General features: G+C 41.8%; 1 protein-coding gene across 2 annotated transcripts in view; it reads left to right on the forward strand.

The window, feature by feature from the left end:
• WNT7B (Wnt family member 7B) overlaps positions 1–26,523 on the forward strand; it is a gene marked incomplete at both ends in the record, with an annotated part of 90,802 nt that overhangs the window by 32,114 nt on the left and 32,165 nt on the right. For both annotated transcript variants that reach the window (XM_084205944.1, XM_084205943.1), the window contains one exon: positions 19,768–19,994. In XM_084205944.1, the coding sequence (XP_084062070.1) occupies positions 19,768–19,994 (227 nt within the window). The remainder of the gene's footprint in view (positions 1–19,767; positions 19,995–26,523) is intronic.

Below are 26,523 nucleotides of genomic sequence, written 5' to 3' on the forward strand. Positions count from 1 at the left end.
AATGAGCTGCCCAAATTCTGTCTAGAGCAGTATTAGTTGGGAGGCATCACCACACCACAGCTGCTGGGTGGCTGAGAAGAAAATAGATGTTGTGGCTTCACAGCAGCTCCCCCATGGGACCCACCAGGCCACTTCTGTAACCAGTAGTAATTAACACCCCTATTTCCAGTGTTAGCTCCATGGCCATGAGGCAGGCCTGGAAAGGTGAGAGCTTTCCCTCTGAGAGGCCCCTGGGTTGTGGCTAAACTTGTAGAATGAGCCCACTGTAGTGTCCTTTGAGCACACAAAGGGAGCGGGCAGCTGGGAAGAACCTAAGGCGGGCAAAGAGATGGGGTAAACTTGCTCTCTTACTATTTAACTAACCCAGGGAAAAGCAGTGAGATTGGTTAGTGAAGAATGAGAAAGCATCTATATTTTAGGATGCCATTGTCAAAGTCACAGAGCAGGACTAAATTTTGTACTGCAGATGTTTCAGTTTTGGTTTTGGCTGTCTTTTGCTCTTCTGTGGCAAATATATGTGTCTGAATCAATGACTGGAGGCAGAAAGGAAAAATTCATATTTTTATGTTTCAGCTGGAATTGCTAGAGCAAACTGCTATGGGAAGTGATGGGCTGTTCATCTTGGAAAGTGCTCATGAAAAGTCAAAATCCATTCCAGCATGTGCTTTAAAGCTGGGTTTCTCAGATGAGTGGTTCGTGACCTCCTTAGAGGTCAAAAGAGGATTTGGGTGATGCTACAAAATGTTACATGGCATTTTGCAGCCCCTTGGCTCCTGGGAGAGAGGGTGCAGACATGGGTGTCCTGTAGTTGCACCAGCCAAGGCACAGCACCGTGGCTTCAGTGTGCTGTAGGAACTCAGCTCCTTGAGACCTGTGGGATGTGCAGTAGGCAAGGTCAGCGGAGCAGAGGAGATGTGTTTTTGCCAAGTGTGGAGTCAGCACCTAAAAAGTCACAAAACTTGTGCTGGGTTTATCCTTGGTTCATCTCTGTTAAGAATTTGAGATTTAATATATTCAGGATGTCCTCCTTATCCTCAGTGGGAAGTATTTGATCCACAAACTAGTATTAGTATCCTAGGCATGTAACTAACATGCTAGTTAGTGTTTGTCTGTTTAACATGGCTGAATTTGAAAATTCTCCTTTAGATGGTACTCCTGAGCAGCCTGAAGGAGATATTTCAGATTTGCTGTGCCTACACTCATTACCTTCCCTGGAGCTGGAAAGCACAGACACATGCTTGGCAGGAGTGAGGAGGATGGTTTGTTTTAGAATTACTACTTTGGCAACAACACCAGCTCAGCTAGGCAAAATCTATGGGCAGCTGGAGAGGTAAGACCAGATTCCAACCCAACATCTTTCTTCTGTGCAAATGAATAACAGCAGCTACAGCAAAATGGATCATTTAAAAGAGTTTGAAAAGGATAGTTTGGATGGTGGAGGGAAGCACTAAAACTGATGGTACTTTAAATTTTTAGTGCCTCTCCTTTTTGCTGTCAGCCTGCTTGTTACTGGTGGTACCTATGTGAGAGTCAGTTGATATATATATATATATATATTCTAATTAATTTTTCCAAATAAATTAATGCCTAGCACTCAGTCTGTAGTGTGGAAGAGATTGCAAGTATGGGCAAGTCACTGTCCTGGCTCACACTCTGTCTAGGAAGGTAAAACTGCAAAGAAGCAGGAAAGCAGCACACTAGAAGAAGGCGGCCCACTCAAACCAACACAGCAAATCAGAGCCATGAGTAGGACCAGATCTTGCTTTGATCCACTCTGGGAGCTCCTGGAGAAGTGGCTCTCCACTTCTCATCTGTGGATCTTCTGGAAGAATAGGTGAACAAGGAGAGCAAGTTTAGGCTGCTCTTCAGGACCAGAAGACTCTCAATATCCGGCACCTACTGGATTCATCCTTCCCACAACCTGCCTTAGCTTGCAAACATGGGAAGTGAGCTGATGTTCTAGGTATGAACAGAGCAGTGTAAGACCTGAGTCAGGTTGCCAGATTTTTCTATGAGTCTGTGACTCCAGAGGACAATATCAGATTTTCATTTCAAATTCTAACCTATGGGATGAACTGGCCTATCATTCCCATGATTTGACATTATAGTCCTAAGGTTATTATAGTCCTTTCATTTAGAAAGACAAGAGGAATGTAAATCTTGTGAAATACTGCCCTCAATGTGTGCCATGCAGACTTCCCATGCCATTTAGAAGCAGCAAGCCTCTGAAATGCTGGAAATACTGGTGCAGACAACTAAAACCAGCAATCCTATGTCCAGTAACTGCTTGGGTTTCATCCTGTAAAGATGTACATCTGCTGGAAACTCTAACTAACAATTTTCTACAAGCTCCTGTGTGGGTTTTCAATCCCTTCCTTTTATAGTGTGCTATAATGGTTGGAATTGTCTCCAAAAAGGAATGGTTGATTCTTTAAGTTTCAGTAATCACCAAGGAGCTGAGCAAGAGGTTGGTTGACAAAGATATTGCATGTGGAAGATGTCACTAAGTTAACATGGTAGGGAGCCAATTAAGATAATTTTGCCAGCTTTTTCATTAAAATTCAGTAAAACCTTTGTGAACCAGAAGGTGTTTTAGATTAAACGCCACATTCAAATTCCTAAAACCAGCTTTTTGCATAGTTTTGTGCTTCAGTATTCACATCTTAGAGTGCCACTTCTCATCAATTGCTATTGCTGGGAATTTCAATCTCTGATTTTTTAAGATTTCAGGCTTTTCTTTCACACAGGATAGGTTTGAAGATTATTTTGTTTGCCTGTACAGTGTCTCACCATACTCAAAGCAAGTTTGGTGTGTTTTGGATCCCACCATCAGCTGGTGCCAATTAAGAAGAAATGTTGGAAACTAACACATTGTAGCCAGGATAGGAGCAGAGTTCCTACTGCACCGCTTAATTCCTTGCCGTACACAAATTGTGGAGTCCAGCTTTGATTCCTGGCTTCAGTAACTCACAAGATCTTCTCAGGGACCTATTTCTTCATGTTTTCTTTTTAGTCAGTGTCAGGTTACAATTTGGCAGCTTTCTACACAGCTTTCCTTATAACTATATCCAGGCCAGGACAGCTGTAAGCTTGCAAGTCAACAGCTTGCAATCAAACCCAAGGATCTCAGCCACCAGGAACACAGTCTGTCAATAAGACAAAAATAAAAGCTGCCCACCAGTTTACCATGCATATTCAGAGATATTTAATTCCACTCACTCCAGCTTGGAGTAACAGCAGTTTGAAAGTATTAGCTTACTTCTCTGTGAGTTCACCAAATTTAGTGAAGCGTGTGGAATGTGGGTGGAATTTTGGTATTTTGTGCAGAAATTGAAACTCATGAAGATGCAAAGAATTGGTGGCCAGTGAGATAAGTTATTATAGACAAATATAATACAGCTTTTTATTTTCACATTTTTGATTCAGGTCATGATGAAACTAGTAGTTTGGAGTGATGTTAGTTTGGCCAGCTTTGGGATAATTTCCAGAACCCAGAACACCACTGTTTGGCTGTTATCTGCCATTGCCTCATTGATAGTCTCTACATAGAATTCAAGGATTTACTGGTTGTAGAACAGGAACTCTCTCTTCATCCTCAGAGAAGGTTGTTCCAGTTCAGCAGTGAATACAGCAATCATTGCATGTGGATAGGGAAATAAGGGAGGGAGAATATCAGTTTCTAGAAACTTACCAGAAGAAGCGTGCCAAAATTTTTTTCCTCTCCTTTCGTTCTTGCATGAAAAAGAATACTTCAGCTATATCTTGTAAAACTGAACAAGAAGCTTTTTATAACTGGAAAAAAAGCCATCAGGCAAACACTGAATTATCACTTTTTTTTTTTTTAATGTTGGCTATGCAGAGTTTTATTTTTCTCTGCAAGCCCTGTATTTGTCATACTGAGTCATCTGAGGTCAAGCAGCTCAATCCTTTCTGCCATAGTGCCCATCTTTTCTGGGATCAGCCTTGGCATGCTGGCACGGTGCAGTTGTTGGCATTCCCAGGCCCAGCTTGGCTTGGGTGCCTCTGGCAGTGCAGTCAGTGGTGCCTGGCATGGACCAGCAGCTCCTTCAGGCCACACCATATCGCCTTCCCCCTTCTTGGGCAGAGCTTCTCCTGGTGCTGTCACAGCTGGGACCACATCAGGGACAAAGTGACACTGACTCTGGGGAGCAGAAGGTTCACTCTGTGAGAATTCTTTCTCCCAATATTTTCAGTTCTCTCTGGTCTGTCCTGTTTCATTCCTGGAATTCATTGCCGTTTCTGCCTTGCTGCAGACTTCAGTCAGTAAAAGCGACTTTCGTTGGCTGCAGTCAGTTAGGACCTTATACTACAAGCTATTTGATCTCTCTTTTGGGTTTACATTTTCCTCCTGAGTGAGTGATTTTTTGGCATGGGAAACAGTTTTATTAATTATGAACTTTTATCTGTGTTAGAGTTTCATGCAGTGATGTCTTTTGGACACGCATGATGATACACTGCTGAATATTTGGCAGAACTGAGATCCCTTCACCTAGAAACTGGCTGTCAATGTTTGTCTTTCACTGAAATAGCACAATAGTGGTTTTGAGCAAAATAACCAAACTGGATAGGGAACTTACCATGACAGTTATGATTCAAAAATAGTCCACAATATAAAAATCATTATAAGGTCAAATTTCCCATTTGAAGTCTCTAGATCTGTGAATCATATTTTCCTCTATTAGCAAAACAAGGAGGATAATCTCTTCTGTGCAATGTGGATTCATTCATTATAATTTCTAGAAAGCCCTGAGCGAGCCTATTTCATATGTCTGGCTCTTTTGCCACCCAAAATTCTTCTTGGGTAGGTTATGGCCAAAATCTATCCTGGCATCACTTGACCTCTCCAGCCAGAGAGAACCCTAAGAAACACATAAAATGTTATGCCTTTTCTTTTTGAGTTAAACCCACATTCACCTATACTTTGTATGCATTTCATACAGATAAGTCATAACTGTAAAATATTTATGTCCCCAAATGAGTCCCAAAACAGTTGCAGGCCTCTGACACGTGTACTCAATTTTACATTCATGGGATTGTCCTCTTGGGCCGTAGAGTTAAATATCATGTCTGAACGTCTAGGTTGAATTATTTGAACCTGAACTGGGAAATATCAGCCCTTTACTTAAGCCCTTCTACTTGAGTAATCTTGCCCCCCAGAATAAAAAAGCTAGGATGGTTTTTATACAGAAAAAAAGCAGAAAAACTGTTTGAACAGAAAGAGCAGAAGAATACAGCATATAGTTAATACTTACAGGAATTCTAAGCAGGCAATTTTAATTATCTCATTTTCCATCAGTTCTTTGATTCCAAAAAATCCCAGAGGATTTTTATCACCACAAGAGATCAAGCCCTCTGTTTCATCTGTGGGAGGCAACAACAAACTGTAGGACATGCATCATCATCTGTGACCATCTATTTTCCTTGTGATTTAGGCATTTGGTATCTCCAGAGGAACTGGATTTTGGGTTAGCATGAAGTCTCATTGTTTTGTTCTACAACAAAGACGCTGATTCTTGTTAGCTTTTGGGAGTTGGTTTGTGATGTTTGGATTGTATTATCAGGATCACGCACCATATGGGTTAGTTATCAGATCCTTCATGAAGTTATAGTTTTCCCAACACCAACTAAAAATCCCCAAAGGGGTGATTTTCTTACTCTCATCTTTCTGTAAGACAGAAGGAATGCTGTTGATTTTTTTTTTTTCCTTTCTGGTGACAGAAGGTTTTGAAGCATAACAAACAAGATGCTTAGGAGAGTTCTGAAGCATACTTTAAGACATGGCATTAAGGTATTATTTGTAATTCTTTTTTTCCTGAAAGCATGCAAAACATTCTCTTCATTAAAGTAACTGAACAAATACATATGTTGTTCCATTAGTTCAATTAGTTTTTCCTTTAAAAGAAAGATTTTTAGCATTCTGTAAGTATTTTTTAGCACACACCGGAAGACTAAAAAGAATAAAAGCACTCAGCTTGGGAAACACTGGTCAGCCCAGGAAGAGCCTTAGGGAAGATGGATTTTGAACAGCATGAACTGTGATTTTTTTTGCCCTGTCTGTGGGGTGGGCTTCCCCACATAGAAAGGTATATTGTGTCTCATGGTCAAATTTTCAAAATAAGTGAGAATTCTGTTTACCCTCCAAATGGGTGGCCAACTCATCACAAAGAATTGTCTGTCAACTGAGTAGATTTGTGAGAGGGGTGAGTGGTCCTACTTGCAGACTGAACCCATGACCTCCTAATCCTATCTCATGTGTAGTGCCTGCCAGACTGTTCAATGGTCATTAGACCTGGGTGAACAATTTGGACAAAAAAAAAAAAAAAAAAAAAAAAAAAAAAAGGAGCCATTCTGGGGATTAAAGATCCAAAGAAACCAAAACTGAGCTCTCAGAGTTACTCTGGGCTTTCAGCTTCCCCTCAGATTTATTTTATAGTAATGTCTTTCCCATGCTGCATGTTTGTTCTGCTATGGCAAAAATATTTCATCCTGGATCATATAGGCTGTGCTAGGAAAACTTGAGGATATGGCACAAATGCTTTATGTGTGAGGTAGAGAAGCCAGAGTTTAATGATTCATGGTAATGGCATAATGCAATGGTAATCCAATAAAATCAGGCACTTTGATTTTTACTAGGGATGAAATGCTCACAAGTTGGATGAAAACACTGGCTTAATTGTAGAAGTGTTACTGGGTAGAAACTTTTATATCATCCATACTCTATAGAAAATCCATGAATTACAGAAAATTCAGAAGCACTGAATGATTTGAACTGTAAATCTTAACTCCTAGGGTCCCTTGAATGTTCAGACTGGCCTAGAAATTAAACAAAGGGTGACAGTATTTAAGCCTGCAACTGAAAGATACTTTTCCACCAACACATGTAGCTCCTTACAAGAAAAACTTCTCTGGCTTTGTTTGGAGACACAAGAGAATGACTTGGTAAGGCTGGAGGTGATGCCACCTCATCCTCCCAGTTCCCAGATCTCCAGTTGGAGCAATTCTCATTCTCCTGAGCAGTGGCTCTGACTCTCAGAAGTGCAATGAAACCAAAACACATCAAACCTACTTTGGCTACTGTTAAATGGGAAAATTGATTCCTTTGCCATAATTCCACTCAATACTGCACCAAAACTTGGTGTAGATTTGTTCAGGCTTGTATCAGTGGGAGGCAAAATATGCAATATTTTAAAGACTCTTAAAATAGGTGCTTTTAAAACACAAGCTTTGTGTATTTTAGGTACTTAGTGAAGATACTTTTACTTGACCTGTCTCTCTAATGTAAATATGAAGCACAATCTAAGCAAATTGTTTTTCTATACTTTTAACCATGCTTCCCCTCCCTCTGCTCCATGTTCTCAAAGTCAGATGCTGCAAATAAAAGGAGTACTCATAACTGGACACTGATTGCTGAACTGCTGCTGTTCCACTAATGAGGGGGTGAGGCACAAGGAGTCAAAATATTTTGGGCCTGCTTTACACAGCTGCAATGCAGTCCATGCAGGAACTGAAGTCAGAAGCAATGGTAATTCACTGTAGAATGGGGACTGAAGAGCCACATTAGGTCTCAGCTCTGTTTTACTAAGTGGAAAGTAAAACAGACATGGAATGGCAAAAGCATTTATCTTGTTTCTGTTTCCCTGAGAGGAGAAGAGGGGAGTGTAATTCCAGTCATGATGTGTTGTTTATCTTCTTGTGCAGAAAAAAAACCTTGGACCAGTGGGAGAGAACATTGAAAAGAGGGATAGAAATGATCAGAGGTTTCATGCATGAGAGGAAAATTTGAATGAGGGCTGCTTTGTTTTGCAGAAGGTTTATAAACAACTTAAAGGGCAGTGCAAGGCCTCTGGGGAAAAAACATTCTCTTCCCATTTGGTATCAGAGAAGAAACCCTGATCTTTAAGTGCAGAAATTTCCTAGTATCATAGAATAGAAAGATTGGAATATTCTGAGTTGGAAGGGACCCACAGGGATCATCAAGTCCAGCTCCTGGCCCTGCACAGGAGAACCTCAAGAATTTTACCCTGTGCCTGAGTGCTGTTCAAATGCTTGTTGAGTTCTGTCAGCCTTGGAGCCATGACCATTCCCCAGGGAGCCTGTTCAGTGCCCAACCATCCTTTCAGGGAAAATTTAGGGTGATTTATAAATGGTTTGAAGTGTCAGTCAGGAGGGGGAAAGGTGCAGCTGGCCCTGCCCAGGGAAGGTGGATGGACTGCTGTGTCCTCAAAGTCACTGACTGTCCAGTTTGCTGCCTTCTGTGGAACCTGTGCCTTCCCATCACCACGTTCCTTCCTCACCCAGCTCTCCCGGGGGGATGCAGCTCATTCAGTCCCCAGCACTCATGGTGTCATGCTCTCCCAACAGGAGCCTTTCCATGTGAGCACACAGGGGCCAGTTCTGCAGGCACAGCTGCCTCTCTGACACACCTTGGCATGTGCTTTCAGATCCCTTGGTGCAGGAGTTCTCCTGCAGTGCCCAGGTGCTCTAACACCATCTACAAATGATCACACCATCAGGGGAACCACTGGGGGAAAGCCTGCAGGTTCCAGACTTCATGTCTTAGAGAATGCCCATGGCTGTCCTTGTCTATGACCACAACACTTTTAAAACAAGCTCATCTCCTGAGCATGCTATAGTGCTTAAAAGATATTTAAGTCATGGAGTTTTAGGAAAATTTGATAGTTTCTGAGCTTCCTAATAGTCTGTGATGCTACTGTTAGCTTAAGTTTTTCTTCTATGGAACAGATAAATGTAATTCAGACAGAAAGCTAACTTCTCTATCAATTTCTGTTTTACCTAGGGGTAAAAAGTTAAAAAGATCAGTGCCAAAAGAATGGTAGCATCAGGGAGAAAAATGAGAGTAAGTATTTATTGGCAGTGAAAGGAGATTTCTGTGGGAGTGTGGGGCTGACTGATGGTGGAGACTGGACTGTGGCTCAGATGTGGCTGTTAAGCCAGGCTTAACCTGCTCTGGGTGCTCCCTGGCTGACACTGTGTGTGCCATCAGCTGCCTGTAGTCCCTACAGATTGCACATGACTCACTTTGGTAGAGCTGTTTTAGTACCACCCCTGCAGGCTCAGCTGTGAATCCCAGACAGTCCTTATCACTTACCTCTTTAAATCTCTTCATTCTTTGGATTGCATGGCCATAAAGGGATTTTTTTTTCAAATTGTCAAATTCAGAAAGATAACTGGAGGAAAAAGAAATCCAAGATTCCCATAGTCAGCAGCATCTTCAGTTTGAAGCTGCTAAATTGGGGTCAATATGCCACCTTACAAAAAGGCAGGTAAATGCCTGTGTGTGTGTATGACTGACAGTGTGTGTGGGATCTTCTGAGAGTGGATTTTAGAAGGAGAAGTACTCCATCCAGCTGCTTTCACAAGCTTACAGTGATTTTCAAAACACCAAGGGCACACCCAGCATGGGCCACTGGGATAATAACACAGATGCGAGATTTTTATGGCTGCACACCAGATTTAGAAACTCCCTCTAGAAAAACAACTCAAAATGACTTTTTCTAATCCTTCTGAACACCTGGAATAGACTTAACAAGCCAGGCAACTAGAAAAGTCACTGTTTGGTTTACCAGGCCTCTTATATCACTCAGAATTAAAATTTTGAAATAAGTAGCTGAAAGAAACCTTAGACATTCATAGATAGCCCTGTTTGGTGTCACAATATTTTGTGCCAGTGTTGACAGTTCAGATTATAAAACAGAGAATTGTTGTTCACACAAAGCCCACATGAAGCATACAATAATGTTTTAAATGCTTGGAAATCTGCATAGGAAATAAACCTTAATATTCTGATGTTTCTGAGGGGTTCTCCCCTTTTTCTCCACACTTGAGACTTTCTCAGACTGAAGCTATTTTGTAGTGATATCCAACTTTTAGGTACAGATTTGAAGGTCTGATCAGACCCCATTTCCATGTCTAACCAACATGTACAATCTCAAATATAAGTGTCTCATAATTTCAGGAGGGTAGTTCCTGTAAGGAGCTCACCAGAAATTATCTATCTGATGGATCAGAATTTCTCTTTCCATGATCACCAATAGGCAGTGGGGACTTTTGCTGGTTTCAGGGAATGCAGGTCTGCTCCATGGAAGTGCCAAGCAGTTTTGCTTATAGCTGGTGTGGTGGTACAAGCAAGGCTGCAAATAACTTTCTCATTAGGGAACAGACTCAGAAAATGAGAGACAAAATTAATTAACACACTAGGAGACAATTAAAAAAATATTTCCAAGCGCCATTTGCTATTTGCTTAAAAACTTGTTGCTTTTTTTTTTCTTTTTCTTTTCAATAAGTATTAATTAAAAGTATAGAAAACCTACCAAGTGTAGCATTTCTGCCCTCTGCATTTCTTGGGCAACTTCCTTAGTGTAACACCTCTACCTTCTTAATTTGGGATCTGGTGTTAACATGAGGTCTTTGTACAGGGACATATTCTGGAACATTGACTTGGGCTGACTTGCAGTTAACAACAAATTTTCCATGGAAGCAAAATAGAACTGCATGACCAGGAAAACACAAAGGGTATCAGCCATACATTGATCACCTTGAAATCTGTATGGATCTCTTGTATTTAGTAAGGTGGTCCTAAAGTATTTTCCTTCCTAAATCAAGGCTTTGCCCGAGCTTAGCTGAGCTATGCAAGCTGAAAGGGACTTCCAGGGCACTTTTGTTTGAAGTTGCAGCCAGCCCAGGGAGGTCATTTAAAGCTGGCTGTCCAGCCCTAGCACAAACCTGCCCTGGGAGCAGAACCTGTGCCCAGGCAATCCCCCTGTGCCAACCTGAGCAACCTCTCCAGGGGAAAGGGAGGCCCTGGCACAGGGTGCCCAGAGCAGCTGTGGCTGCCCCATCCCTGGAAGTGCCCAGGGCCAGGCTGGATGGGGCTGGGAGCAGCCTGGGATAGTGGAAGGTGTCCCTGCCCAAGGCAGGGTGTGGAACTGGATGGGCTTTAGGGTCCCTTCCAACCCAAACTCTTCCATGATTCTGAGGAGCAGAATCTGTTTCTTTTTGAGGTGATGTGGAAGGTGCATCCTCCCTCCTGTCCTTGGTGCTGGAGATGGAGAGCAGTTGTACATTCGTGCCATGTCTCTGACAGAGGCACCTCTGCACCACCACCCAGCCCCATGCAGACACACCCCCCATCTCTGCTGGGATATTGCAGCTCTCCTGTGGAGGAATAAACTCTGACATGAAATTTAAAAATAATTTTAAACCCCACAGTTTTCCTCATTCTGACCTGTTCGTGCTAAGCCTGGAGAGGTCCACAGTTCCTGCTGCTGGCACTTTGTGTTTCTTTTCCAGTTTTTCCTACGTCTTGAGAACAACACAAATGTTCTGAATGAGTGTCCCCCAACTGCTGTAGTTTGAGGGAAAGGTGAAGGTGGGTAAGTGAGGAGGAAAAATAACAAGGGCTCAAGGCTGCACAACAAACTGGGACTATTGTTGGGGCACCAGGGATCTGCCTGGTCCCACCTGGGTGGTGCCAAGGACGTGCCCAGTCCCCGCATTCACTTCCTCATCTGCTGAGCACTGGAGCAGTGTGCCCTTCTGGAGCTGCCCTTCTGTCTGCCATCCCAAAGCTTCAGCTGTTGTAGAGAAACATCAAAAGAACTCATGCTGCTTCTTTTACCCCCTGACAATGGTTTTGTCTGAAGTGAGGCATTTAGAGCAGATGAGAGCAGCACACACTGCTGCTGGTTTGAGCAATGCTCCCATTCCAGATGTAGGAGCCAGCAAGTAAACCTGACGGCACCAAGTCCATGGATTTTTTGCTTTAATTTTGTTTGTGGATGTTACTTAATTCTATATCCTGACTTTTTGTGGCCTTAGGAAAGATTTATCACCATGAAAACAGTGGTGAGGGAAGGAATAAAGGAAACAAATCATGGCTCATCATAGTGGTGTATTCAGTGGATAAAAATTCAATGTCACTGACAAAGAGAATTTAACTTTTTTTCCTCTGCTGCTAATTCAAGACCAGTAACTCTTGTTTTGTGGTCATATATCTGTGTCCAAATAGCAGCCCTCAGTGGTGATTTACTCTGAAGTGCACTATGGGAAGGGTCAATGTGGCCTCTCCACCTTCATAATAAAAGAATGTCTGAGACAACTTTACATGGCTTTTCAGGAGTACCTCAGAGCTGCATACAGCTTTTGATCCTCATGGTACTGCAATGGAGCCTCAGCATTTTAACACAATATACCAAATTCTCCAACATGATGGCTCAGTAGACTTTCAGAATTTATTCTCATTGGTTGCTCAGATCCTGATGAGCTCCTGCCTAAACCACGACAGCAGTAAAGCCAGCGGACTTAATTTTGAGAAGGAAGAGTCTTCCTCTCCTGCAGACCCATTAGTATGTGCTTTCTTCTTTTAATTTTTGTATCACATCCATGAAAGCCCTATGCAAACAGAGCAAAAAATTTAAGAACTTTAAAAAATGTTAAATGAAAAATATCACGAAGCATTTATTTTAAGATAGATTCCAGTACAGTTCACCTTAAAAATTTTAAAGCCACAAGGCATACCTGGCATTTCAGAATGAGCTAGCCAATAGATAATTGCTTCTGTGTGGGACATCTGTGGTAGGACTGGGACAGGCTTTCATCAGATCTCACAAATTAAGCAGGGTATGGTCTTGATAAATCTTGGACTTTGCCTGAAGACTACCTATTTCTTTCTTCCTCTTAATCCATTCCCCAAACAGAACAGACTGCTAAATTTGGTCAGAGACAAAATAGGCACTTCATTGAAGTTTAATTAAGGCTTGGAATTGATAAAGCTTGGAAAATGCCCATACTTATAAATATGTTGTGTGTGATTGGAGAAAGCTTATTTGTTCTTATTTACTATATGGAAAACAGGACAGAACTGTGGACTTTATATATAGAAATTTTCATTTTTCTATGATACTGAACTGCATAGTTCAGTATCATAGTTCAGATTTTCTGTCTCTGCATAGACACAGCAAATCTGTGACTTATCTCTTCCAGCCACTTTGGTATCCCAAGGTTGCATTCCCTGCCAGGAGAGCTGCAATATCCCACCCTGGTTATTCTGCAGGGTAACTTTGCTTTCCACAGCGGTGGGTTGCTGCTCAGCAAACAGCTCTGTGCCTCCCTGTCAGATATTAGTGTGGCTCTTTCTGGTGCTAAAGGGAGCCAGAAATGGGGTGGAAGGCAAATTGTGGTGCTAGACATCAACACCAGCTGTGAGAGCTTGAGGGGCACCTTGGCATTGAGGAATGGGCTTGGAAGCTGCTTGGTACTCTGCAAGGTAAGGCAAGTGCATGTTTGCAGAACAGGACTGGTAGGTCCTGCTGATGCTGTTTATAGAGACAAGAGAAAAAATCCTGCGTGAAACAAAAGTGCTTCAGTTTGATTTCTGAATCTGATAAAGCTCTGCTTGTAAAAAGAATCAAATAATTTTGTATCAACACCATTTTTCATTAGGCCTATTCAGATAAATGCAATTGCACAACCTATGTCACCCCCTTCATCACTGACAAGACCAAAGCAGGAATATTCCATCTTTCCATGAATTGCCCAGGACTATGCTGGAATTGCTTCCTTCCTGCAGATTTCAAACACTGGCCCATCAGTTTTCTCTGGTTTGGCAAACCAAGCACTTATTAAAAGGCAAATTCCTTTGGAATCATTATTTGCCACGCTTCAGATATTTTAACACCCAATTTTATTTTTATAAATTTTTATATCCACAGGATGTGTTTCCCACCATATAACAAGATGCCCCCAGAGTAAAGTGATTTGAGACAAGAAAGAAAACCCTCATTATACAGTAGTTTGCCATAAAAATTCTGGAGGATAGTGAATGTTCAATGAAAATGGAAATGTAAATTTGCTAGTGCAGCCTTTACAATAGGACACATGAGGTCTCTGAGGCATTTCTGTTCTCCATGAGCCTTTTGTTGGTGTAAAAAAAGTTGAATACAGGTAAACTACAGATGTAACAGTCTTCAAGATATCCTGCTGTTACATATCAAGTGTTGCCTCACTGAAAGATTATTAAAAATTATCACAGTGGACCAGTCATACAGCAAATAAGATAGGTGTCAAAATCAGATTTCTCTTGCTGAGTGGGCAGCAGGAATGTGCAGGAGGCTGGTGCTGGTTGCTGGTGCTGATCTGTGAATGGCATCCCAGGCAATGTCTCCCCTCCTTCTGCTGGAGCCCAATGAATCACTGCTGGTTTCACAGCAACCATCCCAGCTGGCAGTGAGGGGAGGGTGTGATCCAAGGGTTTGCTGGTGTTCCCTGCTCCCTGTGGCACAGAGGGATGGGGGGCATGCCCCCACTCCTCTCTCAGGCAGGTATTTACCCCAAGGCAGGCTCTACCCTTGTGTGAGTCATCCATCAACTCACCCATTCCTCCCGGCCATGCCAGCAAGCAGCACGGGATGTCAGGCACTTTTTTGGGTGAGCTCCTCAAAGAAATCTCTGCCTTTCATTTGGTGGGAGTGAGCAGGTCTGTGTGCAGCCCCCAGGTCTGGAGCCCCAGCAGAGGGGAGAGCAGCACAGGGCTGAGCCACGCAGCCTTACTGGATTTCCTCTTCAATCACACACATCGATTTCCCAAAGCCAGGCTGGAAAACAAAACTGAAAGCCTAAACAAATGCATATGGCATTCAGAGCCCAGGACACTCCTGCCAATTTCTGCAACTGATATGCACTCAAAATATTGACTTAGGAATTCTTAATTAAGTCAACCATTTGGTAGTGGTGTAGGGTTTCAGATGTGTCGCAATGTCACCACAAAATACCTCGGTGGCTCCTGCTAACAAAGAACCCACTGTGTGGATTTTTTTTTTTTTCTTTTTGGTCAGAGATGGTGGGGTAAGTTTTCTGTACAGTGTGCCAAAAAGCTGCACAACTCCTCTGCTGTTAATGGGGTTCGTGTGGCTAAATGCCTTCGTTCCTTGCTGAGAACAAAGCCCCTGCCCAGCAGCAGCCTCAGGTGAATGGCAAAAAGCAGAGCTGGGGAGAGATCACAGTGACCCTACAGCTGCCTGTCCAAGGGCTTGCAGCAGGGCTGGCTCGGTGGGAAGTGTGTGCTGTGCTGCTGTGCAGTCAGGAATGCAAGTGAGGGAGGAGAAGCTCTTGACAGCAGTCCTGGGCTCCAATAAAATGAAATTTGCTCAGGGAGCACAGATTGGCAGAGAATTTTTAAAGCAATTTTTTAGTTTTTTAACCAAAGTGTTAAAATCAACTTGATTAAGTGTTTCGTGTGTATGCAATGTGTTGTTGGTTTAATCTCTAATTTTACATCTTTTTTGTCATGTATTTGTCAGAATGGTATATTAAGCTCCTAGGAGAAATCTCAGTACACATCTGTGCCTGTGCAGGAGCTTGGGGACAATTCCAAAGATTGGTCAGTTACTGCTCTTCATCTAGAAGCAGACAGTTCTGCTTCATAATTTTATCAAAATTCAGATTCTTTTAGCAAGAATAAAATTTAATATTTTTTTCTTATCATGTGCTTGTACAGCTGTCTGTTATAAGGATTTACTTAATATATTTTCCACTCATGCAAAGAATCTGTAAACTGCAGTTCACATGATGACCTTCTTATAGGTAAAATTAATCAGCAGTTGCAAGGATGTGATAACATTTGAAATCAATGAAATGACTTGGGCTCAAGTTAAGTGAATGCTTGCTTTTGCAAATAAAAAATGGAGACTCCAGCAAGCCAACCAGGAATGAGGAGTACATTTCTCTTCCAACAAGCAGTTCTTAAAACTCAAGTGGCCTTAGTGCTTAATTTCTGAAGCATTTCAAAGACTTTTACTTTTATGACTCTCTTAGAATATCTAATAATTTTCATTTCACTTTGCGAAAAGGGAAGCTGGAGTTGCTTAGGTGCTACAGAGGAGATACAACTGTGACAGGAAATACATTTGGAAGGAGAAATTCCTCTTTTTGTGACAGGATTCATCTGTCTTTGCATAAGTAAGCAAGCACTATTTCAGAAAATAAGCTGAAACTTGTGTCCCACTGCCATGATTTTCTGCTTGCTGTGACACAGTCCTGGTTATTTTTACAAATGATAAAAACCCTTTCAGAATTCTTATGCAGAAACCAAGCCTTCCAAAATTTTGTCCATCAGGTGTAATTTGATGGAAGTTTGAACTGCAAGGTCCTATCCAAGCCCAGATCTGATGGGGGTTTTCTTGTTTGTTTCTATGTGTGGTTTTTGTTTGTTTGATTTTGTTGGGTTGTTTGGGTTTTTCCTGTGGGATTGTTTTTTGGGGGAGGATTGCTGTTGTTTTTTAAATTTGGGCATAATTCAGTTTATAAATATTGCTCAATTTCAGTGCTGGTGTTTCCCTTGCATTAATGGCATAGGCATGAAGAAATATCAACTCTCTCCATATGCCAGGCACTGGTGCCAGCTCCTTAGGAAATGTGCCATTATTCCACTCACTCTGTTTATCTGGATAAGCCATGGGGATGATGTTTAATTGAATAGCCCATGTGGATGACCCAGCAGAACACTCTGAGCTGTGTGGAGACTGCTGTGGTGCAGGATGGTTGCAATTACTGTAAACTGCACCAGAAATCTTAACAAAATGCCACACTCAGGAGTTTCTGGTGATAAGAATCAAGGCAATTTGCACCACAGAGAAAGATTAGATGAAAGAAGATGCCAAAATGTGGCATGGAGGATCTGCCTTTTGACAGCTATAAATTGAAACAATCTCCATCTTTGAGAAAAAATAATTTAGCCTTCAACCTGCCAAGGGGCAGGAGCACATCATAACCCTCCCAAATGTGTGATGGATGCACAAACTGAGGGACGCCACAAGAAATAGAGGAGAGGAAGCTTGAAATGCTGTTGGGTGCATTTCTTTAATAAAAATAAAGCTTTCCAAAACCTCAGTTTCATGATTCAGCATTTCTTTTGGCAGTGTAACAATTTAAAAGTAGGCTAAACAAGTCTGAGGGAATATGCTGGTAAGTTCAGGCCAGAGAGGGGGAAGTTTCTGGAAGTAATAGAAAAACCAAGACCCCTTCCACCCCCAATAATTGCTGTAATACATTTCACAAGCACACAAGAATTGTAATTATAATAACACTACGCCCTTCCAATACCTTCTGAAGCAGGTATGATTGTGCTTCTTTTCTGGATGAATAAACCAACCCACTGTGTTAAATACTTTGACCAAAGCCTGCTCTAAAAAACAATGGGAGCCCAAAGAATATATTCTTTAACCTAATTATGAGACAGCAGGGATGTGTATGAAGGAAGAACCTTAACTGAAAATTATATGTTAAGATGCTGTGGCCAATTCTTGCTTTCCTTTGTTTTGAAAGTCGTAAGGTTTTTGCTGCTCAACTTGAGAATAGTGGAAACTGTGGATGCCCAGCAGTTCAAAAAAAATGATGTCAGGAAGTTATTGCACAGTTTTAATCAATTTTTAAATTTTTTTAAAAAGTATTTCTATAACATACAAGTAATTTTTAGGTATCAGTTTTGCTAGTAAGTTGGTTTCCTAGTGACTTGATGACCATCAGGCAGCTACAAGACCAGAACTGTGTGTCTTGTTCATGTGCCAAGCATCAGATGGAATTTTGAATGCCTTGTGCAAGTCTCTTTCTGAGGAGCAAACCACAGATTTGCTCAGGGCTAGATTTTCCTGGAAGGGTCAGTGTCTGCAGCAGCAGTGGAATGGGTTACCAGGTGAGAAGGTCTTGCAGGAAGCCTGGGCAGGAACTGGGCAAAGCCAGGTGGAGGGGATGGGGCAAGAGTGGGGCACAGCATTTTAGTATCGTCAAAGAGTCTAAGTTTCTGAATTTGACACATTATCTATTAAGGAAAAATGCTTTCCTTTGTATTTTAATGAATATTTTCAGGATGTCCATCCAACTTTGTGTGGAAAGTGGATGAAGTCAGAGAGAGAAAAGCTCTGTGACCTTTCAAAAAAAACCAACTTTTACTTTTCAATATTGAAAGGTGTGTGATTTAAAAAAAAGAAAGAAAAAAAATGTACTGATACTTTCCTCTGTGATTTTTATTAGCTTTTGAAGCCATAACATAAAGGTCATAAGCCACTGTAAAGAGAATCTTGTCCCTGTATCAAACATAATACTGCAGAATACTTTTTTAAGATTATCACATCTCTTGGAAAGTCCTAATTTAAAGACATCACTATTTAATTTTATTTTTTTAAAATTTTAAAGAAGAGAAATACTTTTTGCCAGAAAAAAACCCTTAGCTCAAAACCTGCATGAATCTCAGGGACTCTCTGGCTCCAGTTGGTGCCCCAGCTTTGTTGCTCATCATCCAGAGGAACGCGAATTAAAGCTGCAGGTCTGAGCACTCCTGCTGCAACACTGGGAGTGGTCAGACTGCAATTGCCTTTGGTTCTTACTTCTGTTTAAGAGGCAGAACAGGGCAGGCACGTGCTGGGTGATCCCTTATTTCTGTATCCATGACCCCCCTGCGCCGCCGTAAATAAAAACCCACCGGTGGTGAATTTCTCACGGATTGTTAACTTTGGAAAAGATGCAAAAATACCTACTAAAGGCAGAGTGGATCATCATGGGATTTCCATTCCACAGGAGTAGCAGTATTTCGTTTTGGCCAGGGAAGAGCTCTCAATTTCTCCCTCCTTGTTCTGGCTTTACTATATCCTGTTGAAATGACAAAATTAAACACTCTGATTTCATTGAAATGCAGCATTTATGTAATTTTGCAGTTACCTCGTGATGAAGTTGACAAATTCTTACATAATTCTTTAATTTTGTTTAGTCAGCATTTCCCCAAGGCAGCATTTCCAGTGGGAAATTTTTAACACTAAGATGAAAGGCCTAGGCTGGTGTTGAAGGTGGGAAGTAGGATCATGGGCAGTCAGTCTGCTTGTCCAGAGCCAGCTGAAGCATCTCCATGGGCTGGAGGGTACTCAGTAGATGTGACCAGAGGCATCACTGAACCTGTACCCATGGTTGTTCTATTTTTTTCCAAAATATTACCATTTAACATGTAGGCTGTAAAGGTGTTGAAAAATGAGCCTGTGAAGATGTTGAAAAGTGAGCTGAAAAATGAAAAAATAAATGTGCTCAAGTGAAAACATGTGGCAGGTGCAAGGTATATGCAAACTTCATAATGAATTCTGAAAATATACTTGAGGAATGAGAACTGCAAATGTTTCTAGCCTGGATGGCAGATATTAAGGATAACTCCTGTGTGCTCCATGATGTTTGCCAGATCCAAAAGCACAGTTATGCTGGTGAACTTCATTAATCATTCAATACCCTGAGCATAACAATGGTTAAGAGAGTTGGTAGTGTCAAGTCATTTAATAAATTGTGCTTAACAGTTTCAAATGAGGGATGAATGAACTGGCTGCAGTAACTAAAACACTAATTCTGAACCTGCATTCAAAGTAGTTTCAGAGATTTGTGGATGATCGCTTATCACTATATTTCCATTTTAAATAAGTCTTTCTTTCCACATCTCACAAGCTGATGTCTCTGTGTAGGACCGGAAACAAAAGTGCTAAAATTCAATTTCTTTCTTTCTTCTGGCACAAACCAGACCAGGAATTACTGCAAGATTTCCAGGCTGCTATACCAGACCAGACACACTGTGCCAAGCCGGCACAATTACAGGAACTCAACCTCCGACCCTTCCCCTTTTGCCCAGCACCCTGCCAGCCCCACAGCAGCGCCTGCTCGCCTCAATTGGGTTGTAACGTGTCTTTCTGCTTTTTTCTTCAGAGCTTTGTCATCCGTGGTGGCTTTAGGAGCTAATATAATCTGCAACAAAATCCCAGGCCTGGCCCCTCGGCAGCGCGCGATCTGCCAGAGCCGCCCTGATGCCATCATCGTGATCGGGGAAGGGGCGCAGATGGGAATCAATGAGTGCCAGTACCAGTTCCGCTACGGCAGGTGGAACTGCTCTGCTCTGGGAGAGAAGACAGTCTTTGGACAAGAGCTTCGAGTAGGTAAGGGTGTCTCTGTCCCTGCAGGGCTGTAGGGATGTGTTTGGGATGGCTTTCGCTCACCTTTCCTGCAGAGGTTTATAACCCACGGAGCTCAACGGCGATGCTTCCAGAACAATTGTGGGTTTCCACCCAGGGAAAAGTCACTGGCAAGAGGCATGGAGTCTCCAGTGATCTGTAGATGAAGTCACTTATATCTGTGCAACTGCAGACCCTGCAGTGGCCTCAGTGCCTGCACAGCCACCCAAGGTCACAGCCCATGAAAAGAGTATTTCCAACTGTTGTCTTGTTAGACCTTCTCATGGTCAATATTATGGCCAATCCAAAATTAACTAAAAGCAGCTCAGAAAAATCTCTCTGGATGGATAATTCCAAACAGAAGACTGGGAAAGGGAGGGGGACAACTTCTGAAGGAGAGATACTCATAAACAACAGAGATTCTTGCTCTCTTTGTACTGGAAGCAGGTAACATTGTCAGTCCCCTCTTCATCTCATGCTTCAGCTGCAGGCCTGAAAAGATATGGGAATTGGGCATGGAAAATATCTAAGTCATGGAGGAGCAGTTGGCATCTCATCATACATGCTGAGGGGGTGTCAGCCAGTAAATTATTCTTTGTTCAGACTTTCCAGAAGCTTAAGCAATGGGAGAGTCCCAAATAATTGATGGAAGTACTGTGCATACCACACTGGCCTTCCAATATGTAGCAATGATACATTTTAGTGTTGCTAGCATACTGCAAAGAAAGTACTGCGAGTGATTTGAGGCAGGAAACATATTCAAAGAAAATAATACGTGGCCCTGGCCTGACAAGCTGCTAGCTGGCAGATGTTAAATCAATACCTTTTCATTTACCCTGTGTCTGGTATTATTTCACAGGGGAGATTCTGTAATTTTTTTCCCAGCACTGAGGTCACTATTTTCCTCACCACCCAGCTGGGTGCCCTTAACTTATTCCTGACCTTCTCTCTCTCCCCCAAGGGCTGCCCACTCTCCTGTCTACTGCTCTGGGTTGGGATAACATGTTGAGCTGTGTGACTCTCTCAAGGGCACTCAAAGTGATACCATCCAGCTTCTCAGTGGGGTTGTAGCCTATTTTTCTTGTATCCCTTTTTCTTTGGCTGATACCTCTTCCATTCAATGGTTTGGGTGAGTCTTGTGCTTGCAGTACAGCTGAGTGTGGTCAGATGTAAGATCTCATTAAAACTGCATGAAAAAAGGCATAACATTTAATTTCATCTGTGCAAAGAGGTGTTGACTCACATGGTGCTTTGGCTGTTAGTGGTGGTCAAGGTGTCAGGCTTTTTTCTGACACCCTTGTGAAATGAATGCCAAAACTGAAGTATGTTTGGGTCAACAAGGGAAGTGAATATTTTTTGAAAGAACATCCAAATATGAGAAACTGGCTGAGGTCTGGGTGCTTTAAGGTCACAGTGGTTCAGCTGTAAAGTGGCATTGGGCAATTGACTTACATTTGCAGAGGGTCTGTCATATTCTGTGAGCTTTTCATTACATTCTCAAGGCATCATATTCAGGAATTAACCTAACTTTTGACTTCTACCTTCAAATTTAAATGAGCCAGAAAAAAAATCTAGTCCCTTGTCTTGACTGTTAGAAGCATGGTCTGGTCCTCCTTGGCTGGTATTATGTTAGTTTGCTTTCAGTTGGTAACCAGAATTATGTTGCTGTCAGAAAATATACATCTGCCAAGCATTCTGTGCTTCTTCATGCTCTGTTTTCATCTGCCAAAGCTTGCAGGCATGCCCTGACCTTAGATAAATGAGTAGTCTTACCTTCTGTGAGACCCCTTATGGCCTGGAAAGGGCCACTCTGGAGGGTTGTACCGGAGTGGGTGTCATCACAAAGCTTTCCAGTGAAAAGGCTTTCACCACTTTCACCACTTCACAATTTCTGCTCTCCTCTTCAAGCTGAGGGTCTTGTGCTGCCTCACCATCTTCACCACTGTGCTTGTGGGTAGCAATCCTCTTCACCAGAGACTCCTTCCATCCTCCAAAATTTTGCAAATGAGGGCAGTTCAAATGCCTAAAGAGGGCAAGTTGTAGTTGTGCTTTCAGTCTCAATGTTTCAATGCAAGGTAAGAGCTACAAGGAGCAGAAATTATTTGTCATTAGGATGGACCAGCTATCAGGATGTTCAGACTATACAAAGATAGAAAGAACCAGGGTTTTCTTGAGCCACTGTTCAATCCATATTTGCCAAAATGTTTACCAGATTCTTGACCCCTTCACTGAAGCTGGGTGGTTTCTTGCAAGTCTGAAATGACTGATGTGGAATTTGGTGGGCTCTTTTATGGGTTAACCCAAACACAGATGAAACTTGGCTGTTGCAGCTGAGTTCTGCTTTGACATTTGTTGGGTGTGAAACCACACAGACTCTAACAGTTGCAGAAGGTTTACATGACCCCTTCCAGCTGAGCCAGATGAGTTCCATGCAGGTCTATAATCCACAAGTCTTTATTTCTTTTATTACTGGGGTATCACCCAGAAATGATGAGGTCAGTACCTAAGAAAAGGATAGGGTTTAGGAAGTAGTGTTATTACACTAGCAAGGGGGAAAAGGTAAAAAATGGACAAAGATTAAAAAACCCAACTACTTAAAAGTACAAATATTCACATGTGTAACAAACACACCTCTGTCTGACACAGAAACACTAAACCAGCCATTCAGTTCTTCCTGAACACACTGGAGAAAGGCCTAAAACTAAAAAAAAACAGGCATGTTTTTCACTTTGCCCCAAAGGAAAGCTTTGTCCCAGAACCCCTTGGGAGATGAACGCTGCAGGTGAGTTATTCAGCTCTCAGGAAAGTAAGCAGTGATAATATATTGATCACTCTTTTGCTGCTTGGGAAGGAGGGGACCTCCTCTTTAGCCACTGACCAAGCCTCTACCACCACACTGACAATTACAGATTTATGGCTATTCTAACTTGTATTTTGATGCAAGACTCCCCCTTCAAAACTCAAAGCAAACACTCAGGCTCACCCAACATGAGGTTTCTCCAGCAGATGCACATCTGTTTCTACCATCACCTCTTGAGTGCCATGATGTTCTAACCATGCATGTCTTCCACCCACCACCAAGCCAGAAGACATGACACACGGACACATGTCCCCCCTTGTGATTTCTAGGGATCCAACTGTGCCAGGAGAAGTCTTCAATTTATTAGCTGAGCTGTAAGATGGATCAGTGAGGAGTTATTTATTCACAGAGGTACTTCAGTGAATGAGGGCTGCATCACCAATACAGTACATGGAAACCATATTAAAAACAATTGAAATAGTCCAGGGGATGGAATAACAGTTGTAGAAATCATGGGGCATTCGTGTTGGTGTGAAAGATTTATAGCAGCCTGACATAGAAGTGACAGAGAAATCTAAATTACTAGCAAGAACAAAGACTGTAGCATGGGATGAATTTGCCAAGCATTGTGTGTGCATAGCTTATTTTGATATATTTATAGCTGGGAACTCTTCCATAGTCATGCCATCCCCAAAGAAAGTCAGTCCTTCTCTTGTTTTACTCATGCTGTCCTTGTACATTTTTGTATTTGTCACCTTCCTGTGTTCATCCCCAGTTTTCAGGCCAGCTTCCCACATACTCTTCTGTACTCTCCACTCATTCTTCTTGCTTTAAGCCTCTTTAAAAATTGCCTCTTAAACAATTGAATTCAAAAATTAAAAATTTTAAAACTAATTAAAAATAATTATACATCAAATGTCATTAGTGGTAATCACTGTTGAAAGATAATTGCCCTTCTAACATTTTGAAAGCAAGGACCCTGATCTGGAAGAGGAAAGCCTCTGGTCCTGTCAGGTTATGATACAAAAGAGCTCCAGCACTAGGTCTCCATTCCCCCAAATGATGGGCAGAGCAATTTGTCACCTACATGCCTCTGAAAGCTGCAGGTCATTAATAGCATTGAAAGCAAAGAACTCCCCCCAGAAAAGTCAGCAGTGCAGGCTCTGTAGTATGAAGTCTGAATCAATAACAGACATGAAACCCACTGTTGTTCTTTGACAGTGGATTATTCTGGATAATTATTTGTGCATTGACCCTTTCCACTGGAATCCTTTAAATTGAAGTGCTTATGAGCAGGCAGCTCTTACCAGTGCTAAATCCAGGGCAAAACTGAAATGTTCTGGTGTTTAGAAAAATATATCTGTCAACATATCCAAAGTGATCTGTACCTGTCTCAAACTCCTGATTCATGATGTGGAAAATGAGCATGATTTAGCAATATTTGGCTGTGTCACTGGTGCAGTGATTTGGAAAATCACTAAATTGGACACCTGACAGGGAAATATTAATAAGTAGACCAAACCAAAGGGAGTTCTGAAGTTGATTTTTTTTTATTTTTTTCTTAATTTTTTTTATTTAATGTCTTACCCTTTGTTTTGATCTGTAGTTTTCTGGTGTGTTGAAAGGATGCATCTGAAAGGAAGTTACGGCTCTGCTTGCCAGGGGCGGTTTAGGAGAAGAACATCTTGGGAAGTTTCTTGTCTCTTCCCATTCATTTAGCTTTTGATCCATTCTCCAGGCAGAAAGGGGGAGGGATAGGAGAAAGAAAAACCCTACAGTTTGAGCAACAAACAAAATCTGTGCATGGATTTTATTAACTCCCAGGTGAAGGAGACTTTTGGCAAACACAATCAGAACATAAACTTCAATGTCACAGCTCTCTACAAGCATGCACTTGTACATATGCACACATAAACTGGGAAGAGGATGGATAATTCCAAACAGAAGACTGGGAAAGGGAGGGGGACAACTTCTGAAGGAGAGATACTCATAAACAACAGAGATTCTTGCTCTCTTTGTAGAGGAAGCAGGTAACATTGTCAGTCCCCTCTTGATCCCATGTTTCAGCTGCAGGCCTGAAAAAACATGGGAATTGGGCATGGAAGATATCTAAGTGATGGCGTCATGGAGAAGCAGTTGGCATCCCATCATACATGCTGAGGGGGTGTCAGCCAGTAAATGATTCTTTGTTCAGGCCATATATAGGCTAAATTAAATTTGGATTCCACATATGAATCCAGTAACTTTTATTCTGGGCTACGACGATGGTTTAACCGAGATGCCAAATGTTCATAAAAACTTCCTACCAAAAATGGGAGGAGTAGAGAGGCTCATTATTCTCCAAAAATGGATATTTGGGTCCAAGCAGATGGATTAATCTAGCACAGTAGTGTCTGGTGTGGTATGAGTTGGCCAACTTGGGAAGCTTGGTTTTCAGTGTGAGCAGAAAACTTGGGATACATGAAGACAGGCGGCATTCTTAGGAATGCTTTACAACCATAGCTGTGCTTTAATGCTATCAGCAAGTCAATAAAGGGAACCATAAATGAATCCAGACAGTTTGCTAAAGTAAGTACATTTCTAGCTCCCTTTTTGCCTTTATTTTCTCCTGCCGTTTCTTTCTCTGCTACTTTATGTTCTCATTTTCAATTTTTTAAAATCAATTTATGTTGTTTGTTATATGTTTGTTAAGGCTTAGTAATATTCATATATCAGGTTGACTGTATGTTTATTATTCTAACATCTGTGTATTTATTATGGGAAAATCTATCTTTACGAACTTGCACTATATCCAATAAAAACAATATGGGGGAAAAAGAGGAATTGTACAGCTGGAAACAATTTGGAGGGGGAAAATGAGTTGGAATTAGATTATTTTAAATATGATACAGAGCAGGGTACACACTTCACCAACGGAAAGGCAGTAATTATCTTTGTCATAGCAGTAGGTGCTATGATTGGTTTAGGCATTTGTCAGCTATGGGAACCTCAATTGCACAGTGGCTTTTGGACCTAATGTGGAAAAATTTGGGGTTTTTTGTTGTTGTATAGCATGGGCCCAGACAACAATGTTCTTTGAGCATTCAAGCAACAGAGCAGAAATAAATCTGTTTTCTGTAATTTGAACTGGATTTCTCTGTTGGTGCTAGGATACAAGAAAAACCTTCCAGTGTGAGGGGTGGCTTCTCAGGGCATGGCATCAGCTTTCAGCTCCTAGTGCAGTGGGCTGTCTGGGATTCCAGGAGAGGTGCACAGGATGCATTCAACAGGCTGCACTCTGTACTGAGGACGTGTGCAGCTCCAGAAGATGATGTAGGACCAATACAAACTGTGTCTTTATTGCTCATGTAGCCAACTTGGAGTGACTGCTGGTGTCCATCTCCAAGATACCACGTGGAGTCATTGCATTTGGCCATTTGATTTAGTTAAACTATGGATACCATGGCAAATTTAATGATCTGTGGCTTAAGCAAGCACAACTCTTAATAGAAGCACAGTGGTGCATAATAACCTGTGTATTTCTTGGTTATTTGAAGAAGGAGAGTTTTCTCATTATTAGCCTGAATGAAAAAAAAAAAAAAAGACATGCATGATGAACCTCCACCCCTAGCAGCTAGGTAAGTGGCTGGTAGGTAGAGGCAGGCAGTAAAGAGATAAAACCTCCAAAATCTGTGGGATTCCTCCGCATGTTCATTTTGCAGGAAAGATTTACCA

The sequence above is a fragment of the Fringilla coelebs genome (genome assembly GCF_963513975.1).
Source record: "Fringilla coelebs genome assembly, chromosome: 5".
NCBI lineage: Eukaryota > Metazoa > Chordata > Aves > Passeriformes > Fringillidae > Fringilla > Fringilla coelebs.